Source organism: Chanodichthys erythropterus, chromosome 22 (assembly GCF_024489055.1).
Source record: "Chanodichthys erythropterus isolate Z2021 chromosome 22, ASM2448905v1, whole genome shotgun sequence".
Classification (NCBI taxonomy): domain Eukaryota; kingdom Metazoa; phylum Chordata; class Actinopteri; order Cypriniformes; family Xenocyprididae; genus Chanodichthys; species Chanodichthys erythropterus.
Window position 1 is genome coordinate 3,023,506 of NC_090242.1, and position 11,122 is coordinate 3,034,627.

The window sequence follows — 11,122 nt, forward strand, 5'->3', positions numbered from 1 at the left end:
TTTATTCCTGTGATCAAAGCTGAATTTTCAGCACCATTACTCCAGTCTTCAGTGTCACATGATCCTTCAGAAATCATTCTAATATGTTGATTAGCTGCTCAAGAAACTTTTCTAATCATCAAAATTATTGTACAATTATTACATAAAAACAGATGTGCTGCTTAATATTGTTGTGGAAAGCACAATTGCTGCATAATTAACAATTAATCTTACTTTTTCACACATATGGTTTTTGTTATGTTTGTACATTTCTTCTTAATTAATGTCAACACCAGCACCAACTGAAATTCATTGTATTCTTGTACTTGGTGAATAAAATCTCCTTAAGTCTAAAGTCTAAAGTTAACAGTTATTGCATCTTATCATAGAAGTTCAACAGACTGTTCCAGGTAATAAGAGTGAATAAGATTGAAGTTGCCCTTGGAAATGGCCATAGATCATCCAATAAAAATATGACATTTTATGTCACATTAAGATTTTATCTCTGCCACTAAATATGTCATTGTAAAAAAACAAATTGACCAATCAATCATTTTGCTATTGCTTTTCTAATAACCTGATTAGCTTTTACTGCACAAGATGCAAAGTCCTACACTGGATGTTAACGTGAGATGAAGTTTATCAGCAAGTCACAAAAACAAACATTTCAGATCATCATATTTGTGCTTTAATGTTTCAAGAAACAGTAAGGTGCATTTAGATGGCTTTATCCGAGCATTCACATGAATGATTTACAGCTTACAGTCTGAATCAGTGCAACCAAAAGCGCTCACTGGAATATATGGTGCATTTTTTTGTGCAAGGGGTGCCAGGATGCTTGTACAGTATCCACTGTGCAGTTGTCTCTGAAAATGAAATGTTTATCTGGATTTTATATTCACACTGAGCCTGTAAAATAAGATTTACACTCGTTCTTGCTCTCAGGATCGCATTACTTCCTGCGTTTACCCTCTAAACTTACATTTGCACAACCTTCTCTGGTGCTGGCTGACCTATGGAGTAACAGATTCTCATCCAGACAGGACGTCCAAGGAGGGTATCCAGAGTTCATCCACTGCTGGAGGGGTGGACAGTACCACACAACTGGAGGTCTGCTGTATACCTAAGACACAAAGAATAACAAATGCAGGTATTTTCATATTTTCTTCTCAAAGGTGCACTGTTGGCTCTATTTGTAGATTTAAGGAAGAAACATGATGATTATATTTTCTCTTTGTGTATGTTACCATGTCACTCCAGCCACATGCTTCATTAAAGCAGTTCTCCACACCTGGACTGCCATTTAAATTCAAAACCATATTATCCTGGTGTACAGCATCAGCACTGTATGGAAAACGTTGATGGGAAATAACAGAGTATGCAAAATTACAATAAATATCACAACATATAACATTTAAACATGCTAAATACCATGCTGTTCAAAAGTTTGGGGTCAGTAAGATTCAATGTGATACTGATTTGCTGCTCATGAAGCATTTATATTATTATCAATGTTGAAAACAGTTAATATTTTGTGGAGGATTCTTTGAAACAGAAGTCTTTTGTAACAATGTAAGTCTTTACTGTCACGTTTGATCAATTGAATGTGTCCTTGATGAATAAAAATATTTATTCCTTTCAAAACCTTCAAAATCTTACTGACCCCATTTTTGGACAGTAGTGCATGTATAAATTTAAAAATAAAGTAAAATAAAAATCTGTCAAACAGGTTGTGATCTTAGTAGGTGTCACTATGAAACAACCATTTATTCAATCTTCTACCAAATATCATTGGAAGACTGTTCACAAATCATGCTATCTGTTCTATATAGTACGCAATATTATAATATTAAGTATGTGCCAAATCATATATTAAAGTGTTAATCTGTAAATGCTTTTTGAGCAAATATTAGCCTTGTGCAAAAGAAAAGTAGCTTGTGACGGTTCACTACGTTTTCACTTGTAGAAAATGATGAAGGCGAAGCTGCCCAAGGAGTTTTTGAATTTATGCAGCAATTATGAATTTAAAAGGTAATAATTTTAGCTAGATGCTAACACACTCAGTTTGGGCACACTACACACTCAGAGGTATGTACTTTCCCCATCAACAGTGTTGGGGGTAACGCATTACAAGTAACTTGAGTTACACAATAAGATTACTTTTTTCGAGTTACTAGTAAAGTAATGCATTACTTTTAAAGCAGAATTCCTTGTTAAAATAGAGACAATGCATTTAAAATCCATTTTTTTTTTAAGGTAGTGACATTTGGTGAGAGTAAAAAAAAAGAAAAACTTATGCAATGCCATGTTGTAACCACTAGAATCCTATAGAGCGCTGTTCATTTTTTTACTGCTTTGTGGCTGAATCTTTTATTTTATTTCACACATTTGTATAAACTTGCTCAGGCTAGTTCATATATGTATGTGTGTGGGGGTAGGGGGGTGGGTGTGTCTATTTTGCACTCTTGGCATTTTAGAGTGTCCCCCGTCAGTGCTGTGCACTTTGTACTAACAAAAGATTCTCTGAGTTTTCGTATTTTTCCGTTTTACCCATTCATTTAATTTTTGACTGAAAAGAAGGTGAGCGTGACTATATTTTTTACGACCCTTTAACATGTCCGAATCATGTCCTTGATTTTTTAGTGTGTGCTCATATTGTTAATGCGACAAAAGTCACCAAGTGTCATCTCATTCCAACGAAGCTACGATTTTTAACATTTCAAAATATAAGATTTTCGGTCAAAAAAGAGCAAAGAGGGCCAATTTACAACACAACATCAGTTACTTTTTCAAATAAGTAACGCAAGTTACTTCCTCTCCCCCCCTGGGTTTTTTGAATGGGTTTTTGCTAAATCACCTGAAATAAGATCTGTGGTTAACAAAGCCTCTAAATATTTTGATCTATGACATAAAAAACACCAGTTATAATCCACTTGTGATTTTTTTTAAACCTTTATTGTGTCTTAAAATCGGCGGTTGCTAACAGATTGCTAAAAGGGACTACTTCCTTTGGCGGGGACTTTAGATGTCATCATGACAAACAGGACATTTGGACAGCATTTCTCATGAAAAAGTGGATAAGTACTCATACACAGCACAGATCATAATCAGCGAGCATGTTTTTAAATAAAGTTTGAGGAAGCTTGGTGGTGGTGATGTTGATCCGTGACCAAGGTGTGCTGTCGTCCGTTTATAGCCTACTGTTAGCCTTTTATATCTGACGACTTTATTTAGACTTCAAAAATGTATAAATGCTGTGTCTATTAGCATAGACCTCACCCTGAGCAAGTTGTACACTGTCCGGCATTTTCTCCGGGCTGTAGCAGCTGTAGCGACAAGAATGCCTCATAAGCAACTACAGTGTTTTGTTGTTGGATGTAAGAGTGAACATAACATGTCTTCATGTACTCAAGATGGACATAAATACATAAAAATGTATTTAAAATAAAATAATACTCTGTAGAAAAATTTATTTAAATACAAATGCAGCATTTTGTATTTTAAAAATACACAAAATACATGTGAAACTGGCCATCCAGTGAAGTATCACTATTGAGGCCCATTCACGCCATGAATGATAACTATAAAGATAACTATATTAGCATATTCTAAGCATGCGCTTTTGTTGCTTTAAATGCTCGAGCTCCGTAAAGTCCCACTGTAGTCAATCATTTTATCCCTTAAAACTCATCTTTGATAATCAAATTGACATATTTAAACTTTTTCCTGTGAAAATTTTCTCATGCCTTCAAATAGCTTAAATTTAACTCAACACACTTGCTTCATTTAGTATAGGTGGGTCCATGAATGTGTAATTTAGTCCCTGGCTCCACTCAATCACACCAGCTCTGACTACCTGATCCACTCGGTAACTGTTGAAAATGCTGCCACTACAAATTGACAAGTGGAAATATTGGTTTAATTCAGACATGTTTGAACAATCAGAAGAGGGAGAGTGAATAATACAGGCTCGTCTACAGGTCGATGTCCAAATGGTAATTCCTATTCTTTCTGACAGCAAAACACTTGAATGCGAAGGCAGCATTATTCCTTATTTCCTTACAGGAATCCAGATAATTTTTTCACCCAACTGTAGATGCACTCATATGCTGCAGCTCACATGTATGAAAAAGTCACATCTGAACCAGTTGAACTAATTGAAATCAGCTGCCTAATAGAGAATATATAGAAAATACAAAAATACCCAGCTTAAATGTATTTAAATACAAAATACATTTGATGTTTTTCAAAAGTATTCAAATACAAAATAGTATTTTGCATTTCAAATACATGTATTTGAAATACTGCCCATCCCTGCTGACATCAGAGCTGCTGAAGATGCAGTGGATTTGTTTTATTTTTGAAGGGAATGCGCCCCCATATACCAAAATTCATTAAAGTCTGTGTGAATCATTTCACACTGGACTGCTTTGTGAACGAATGTCAATAACAAAGGGACATTACAAAACACAGATTTTGCTAAAAAGTTGTTACTCAAGGATGGATCAGCACCAACTGTTTGTGATCCAGCTTATAGACTCCGGAGTGAAGCTGGTTATGGCAGTAATGAAGGGGAAAGCACACTTTTTTACAGTTCATCAGAGTCGTTTTACGGATATAAAGTTTACCTGTTTATTAAGCACCCCAAAAAGGTATAAGGTCTGTATATATTTGTTTACTGTTGTAATGAGCGTTTTTTTGTGTAATTCGTATGTTGATAATGCAAGGGAGAGAGAGAGAGAGAGAGTTTATGGATTTTAATGCACACTTTTTGTACTGTGTTTTATTCAGCTCTTTCAGTGATTTTCTGGAGTAAAAACTGATGGTTCATCTTTTGTGTGAATAAACTTCATAAAACTCATCAGTAAAGTTTTGGCCATCATTCGGACGGGGTCCGATATAACAGGCTTGTACTAAAATTGGATAAAAGCAAGATGACAACATAAATTTTAACCAGAGATGGGCACAAATACATCAAAAAGTATTAAGTTACAAATTACAAATTCTTACTCATCAAATGTATTTAAATAAAATACAAAATACTGCTGTAAAAAAAAATTTAATTTAATTAAAATACAAGTAATTTGTCATTTGAAAATACAAAAATATAAACAAAATTTACGTGCAATCATTTGAAGTGCTCACTGTAACAATTAAATATAGATTGATGATCCCTATAAAGATACTAAAGTTATTCAGTTAGGAGCAGTGAGTGATTTTGTCTTTTTCTTTTGTTGCTTGATTAACATTAATGACAGACAGCAGCAGGTTTATTAGGCTGCAGTCACTATAAGAACGAACGTCCTGACAGAATATACTTATGGTTACATTAAGACACGACCAACTGCGTTTTCAATTAATCAATGTTATTTTCTTATTACTTGACCTGCATGTCCACGGATTTATCTGCAGCGCCTGTGGATATACAGTGGGTACGAAAAGTATTCAGACCCCCTTAAATTTTTCACTCTTTGTTGTATTGCAGCCATTTGCTAAAATCATTTAAGTCCATTTTTTTCCCTCATTAATGTACACACAGCACTCCATATTGACAGAAAAACACAGAATTGTTGACATTTTTGCAGATTTATTAAAAAAGAAAAACTGAAATATCACATGGTCCTAAGTATTCAGACCCTTTGCTCAGTATTTAGTAGAAGCACCCTTTTGATCTAATACAGCCATGAGTCTTTTTGGGAAAGATGCAACAAGTTTTTCACACCTGGATTTGGGGATCCTCTGCCATTCCTCCTTGCAGATCCTCTCCAGTTCTGTCAGGTTGGATGGTAAACGTTGGTGGACAGCCATTTTTAGGTCTCTCCAGAGATGCTCAATTGGGTTTAAGTCAGGGCTCTGGCTGGGCCATTCAAGAACAGTCACAGAGTTGTTGTGAAGCCACTCCTTCATTATTTTAGCTGTGTGCTTAGGGTCATTGTCTTGTTGGAAGGAAAACCTTCAGCCCAGTCTGAGGTCCTGAGCACTCTGGAGAAGGTTTTCATCCAGGATATCACTGTACTTGGCCGCATTCATCTTTCCCTCGATTGCAACCAGTCTTCCTGTCCCTGCAGCTGAAAAACACCCCACAGCATGATGCTGCCACCACCATGCTTCACTGTTGGGACTGTATTGGACAGGTGATGAGCAGTGCCTGGTTTTCTCCACACATACCGCTTAGAATTAAGGCCAAAAAGTTCTATCTTGGTCATCAGATCAGATAATCTTATTTCTCACCATCTTGGAGTCTTTCAGGTGTTTTTTAGCAAACTCCATGCAGGCTTTCATGTGTCTTGCACTGAGGAGAGGCTTCCGTCGGGCCACTCTGCCATAAAGCCCTGACTGGTGGAGGGCTGCAGTGATGGTTGACTTTCCACAACTTTCTTCCATCTCCCGACTGCATCTCTGGTGCTCAGTCACAGTGATCTTTGGGTTCTTCTTTACCTCTCTCACCAAGGCTCTTCTCCCCCGATAGCTCAGTTTGGCCAGACGGCCAGCTCTAGGAAGGGTTCTAGGAAGGGTTCAGACAGGCGTGTGGCTTTCCTAATCAAGTATAATCAAAAACAGCTGCACTCAAATGAAGGTGTAGAACCATCTCAAGGATGATCAGAAGAAATGGACAGCGCCTGAGTTAAATATATGAGTGTCACAGCAAAGAGTCTGAATACTTAGGACCATGTGATGTTTCAGTTTTTCTTTTTTAATAAATCTGCAAAATTGTCAACAATTCTGTGTTTTTCTGTCAATATGGGGTGCTGTGTGTACATTAAAGAGGAAAAACAATAGAACTTAACAAAACTTAAATGATTTTAGCAAATGGCTGCAATATAACAAAGAGTGAAAAATGTAAGGGGGTCTGAATATTTTCCGTACCCACTGTAACTGCAATCCGCGCATCACTAGACAGCACGTCATGCTTTAGCTAGCAAGTCAATTCACAAGTTCTAGCCATTTGCGTTAATCTTCTGCCCGATAAAGACATTCAGTGAATAATATCTGATAGTATATTTTACTAGATACTTTACCATAAAGCAGTTTGACTGAGCACAAAAGCAGCTTCTTTACCTGCTTCTGACCTTGCTATGCAAAGTAAGAAAGACGTCAGTCATGAGCTCCCCAAATGAAACAGCAGCTGCCTTTTATGGTGCATTCACATTTACTTTGAATGGGTTATGTCACGCATTGCTGAACTGAATTGTGGGTCGCTTCATTTGCATTGCTCGTGACAGAAGATATAAGGATTGTTTGAGATGCATTGGCGCTGCACAGACCGATCGGCGTATGACATCAAAGTACCGTGAGAGCGATTCAAAAGCATAAAGAGTCATCTTCTCTCCAATCGCTCTCATGGTACTTTGTCATATGCCGATCGGTCTGCGCAGCCCCAATGCATCTCAAACAAGCCAAAAAAATTCTCAACTTTTCAAGCGGTAATGCAAATATCAAACAATCAGATCACCTTATGCAAATACCCTAGCGCTGGCGCTAGCCAATTGCATTCATGCAACACCGGAAAGTAATGTGATTGGCTGTTGTCACTATGACGGTTGCATCAGCACCAAGCTTCAGACACACTCTCCATCAAGCATTGACACCTGCATGTGAATGCACTGTTACAGTTCCTTTTGAACCAAAGTAATGAGCTTATGCTGCGCTCATGCCATAACTACCATAAGTAAGTGATGGCAATCCTTTACGTTATAATCGGAGCAGTCCATGACCAGAATTTATGCATATCAGTGGCAACACTACCAATGGCGAAATGAATCTGCAGCAGTGGTACAGGTCAGAGCTCTTTAAGTTGTTTATGTTCATTATTATTGTAATGTTATGTGCTTTGAGACATCAGGTAATTTAACGCCATCTCTCGTGACACTTTTGCTCCCTGCTGTGTGCGTTCATGTGTTTTGAAGGAGGCGTGGCTTTGGAGACGCTTTCAAAGCTAGCTCGCTATTGCTAGCCTCTCCGAAAATTACCTACCCTACCTTTAAGCCTAGTGATGAAAGTTATTGTATGCGAGAATAAAATAACATATTTATATGTATTTTTAGTATTTTAAATACAAAATACTTTCTCAAAGTGTTTAATTACAAATTACATTAGATTTTTTCTTTAAGGAAAATACAAATTACAAAATACTCAAAAGTAATTAAATACATATTTTAAATACATTTAATTAAAATACTACCCATCTCTAATTATAATCATAATTAAACTAAACTATACCTGTTCTGTCTCTATGCAGCATATATTCTCTGGGCCTGTTGGCATCATTGTCTGACTCCGGTTTGAATATATAAAACTCTGAACACCGCTACTGACAGTTTCTGACATTTTCAGTGCGTGAGATTGCCCTGTTTTGTTGTTGCATGAGCTCTTGAAGCTACACCCTCTTCTTGAAAGGGGGTCGGGAGCAGAAGCTCATTTGCATTTAAAGGGACACACACAAAAACAGCGTGTTTTTGCTCATCCCCAAAGTGGCAATTTTAACATGCTATAAAAATGATCTGTGGGGCATTTTGAGCCAAAACTTCACATACACACTCTAGGGACATCAGTGACATATTTTAGATCTTGTCAAAAGGGGCCTAATAGGTGACCTTTAAATGTATTTAATTTCACTTTATTAACCAATGTCTTTGCTGCTGACCTTCAATGATCTAATTCAACCATACTAATAAGTAAAAATCACTTTAGATATTTCGTACATCACAGCTGTGTTTCATTTTTTGTTTTTACTGCTGAAGAGGCTGCATCCAAAATCGCATACTTCCCTACTATATAGTAGGCGAAAACAGTGTGACAAAAGTAGTATGTCCAAATTCACAGTACTCATAAAAGAGTAGGCAAAAAGTACCTGGATGACCTTCTACTTCCACTGAGATTATGAAGTTTGCATCTGATGGAAACTTTACTATCCCGTGAGGTCACGAGAGATGCCAGTGAACACAGTGAACAGCTGAAAGGTTTGTTTGAGCTGCGCCCTCTACTGTACAGGTGTGAAATTGCGTTTCCTTCAGCCTGAGGTTTATTCATTTCACTTCTGGTCTGAAAGGGCCTTTTCATTTGCCAAAAATAGATTTTTATTTTTATTTAAATTTTTTTTTTTTAATAACGCAAAAGTAACGCAACATATTACTTTTCATAAAAAGGTAACTAAATAATGCAATTAGTTCTATATATCCTTTACAAGGAGTAATTTTCCCCAAACTGCCCATCAAATGAAGTACATACTTATAATCTGTAGTTTGACCTTGTTGCCTGAAATATCTCTGTGATCCAGAGATTAGTAATGCGCAAAAAAAAAAAAAAAGAAAGGCACTTTTGTAATACCCATAATGCCAAACTCCACCATAAACACAAGCAGTGACAAAAGTGCATGGAACTTTAGTGTACCTGTTTTTGTAATCGGACACACCTGTTTGCTATCAGTCCATTCTCCATGTGGTATGCAAGCATGTGACTTCTGTGATAATGGCCACCTAAAAATAGCATAGCAGAAGCATTCGGTTGTTAACGTTCAAGACAAAATGTCTGCCTTCAATTCAATGATTTTTAAATTTACCCACCATTTGTACATTGTAATTTGATTGGCTGCCCATAGAGCCAGATTCCATTGAGAAGTTCAACTGCATACGGAACAGCTTCGGCATGCTTATAATAAACACATCCATAAGGTGCCTGATGTCCATCTCTGAATATATGCACCTTGTCTACTGGCCCAGCCTGTAAATTATATTAAAATAAATTAATACAAATTAACAAATTAAAAAAAATCTGAATAAAATTCAATAAATAAATAAATAAAACATTTAACAGTACATTACTATAGTGACTAAAATAAATATAATGTAACTTAATGGAGATTTATCATACATATACATACATACACACACACACATTTATATGTACATTATATATATATATATATATATATACACACATTCATTTATATTATATATGTATATATATACACACATTTATATTATATATATATATATATATATATATATATATATATATATATATATATATATATATATATATACACACATTTATATTATATATATATATATATATACACATTTATATTATATATATATACACATTTATATTATATATATATATAAAAGTGTATATATATTCAGTGTATAAATTGGGTGTTGGGTGTTAAATTTTAGGATCTCACAGTCACACGAGGATGATCTTTGGAGTCCATGGCATCTGAAAACCCTGCTTTAAACATTAGTAAACATATCGAAGAAATACAGGATGCAATAACCGATTTGTCAAGAAGACACAGAATCATTTCCCCCACTTTTTGAGCACTGCATATTGTATATTATATATATATATACACATTTATATTATATATATACACATTTATATTATATATATATATAAAAGTGTATATATATTCAGTGTATAAATTGGGTGTTGGGTGTTAAATTTTAGGATCTCACAGTCACACGAGGATGATCTTTGGAGTCCATGGCATCTGAAAACCCTGCTTTAAACATTAGTAAACATATCGAAGAAATACAGGATGCAATAACCGATTTGTCAAGAAGACACAGAATCATTTCCCCCACTTTTTGAGCACTGCATATAAATAAATAATCACTGCAAGACTCTGAACAGGTGAATGATGATGGCCTGGATAAGCTCACCTGCAGAAACAACTCAAACAGAATCTCCTCCGTCACACAGCTGTGGATGTTTCCCACGAAGATGGCCTTGTCGAGATCTCTGTCCCTGTCAAACATTCTTTAAAGCGATTTTAAGGGTTTGAAATGGGAGATTTTTGATATTTTTGTCGGTTGATGCTGCACTGTCATGCACTCTTTTTATAAGGATGGTGTTTGGTTTGTCGTGATGAATAGTTGAATTGCGACAGCGCAGTACCACAGCGAACCACTAGATGTCGATATCGCCCTTAAAATATCTGGTCAAAAAGTGTAATTGAAGAAGGTAACAAAACATTAATTTTGAAAGTGGCATTGTTATTAAAGATAGCTTTTCAAATGACTCTAAGAAAATTAAATATGATAAATTAAATTAAATCCAAATACAGATTACAAACAAAATTTCTTATATAATTTTACAGTTATTTTAAAATGAATTTAAATTAATTAATCGGATTACAATA

At 35.7% G+C, this 11,122-nt stretch overlaps 1 protein-coding gene across 1 annotated transcript; it reads right to left on the bottom strand.

The window, feature by feature from the left end:
• Positions 1-731: 731 nt before the first annotated feature.
• Positions 732-10,797, bottom strand: rbm11 (RNA binding motif protein 11). Its single transcript, XM_067376969.1, has 6 exons — positions 10,644-10,797; positions 9,543-9,699; positions 9,392-9,455; positions 1,227-1,323; positions 962-1,102; positions 732-845 (listed from the first exon to the last, which is right to left on the bottom strand). Exons 1-6 carry the CDS (start codon positions 10,737-10,739, stop codon positions 732-734), a joined length of 669 nt encoding a protein of 222 aa, XP_067233070.1. The 5' UTR covers positions 10,740-10,797.
• Positions 10,798-11,122: the final 325 nt, after the last annotated feature.

Excerpts from the sequence above, each read along its gene's own strand:
- rbm11 (XM_067376969.1), bottom strand. The coding sequence starts at position 10,739 with ATGTTTGACAGGGACAGAGATCTCGACAAGGCCATCTTCGTGGGAAAC. Across the intron at positions 9,456-9,542 it reads CAAATTACAATGTACAAATG|GTGGCCATTATCACAGAAGT; the intron begins GTGGGTAAATTT and ends TGCTATTTTTAG. Across the intron at positions 1,103-1,226 it reads CATGTGGCTGGAGTGACATG|GTATACAGCAGACCTCCAGT; the intron begins GTAACATACACA and ends TTTGTGTCTTAG.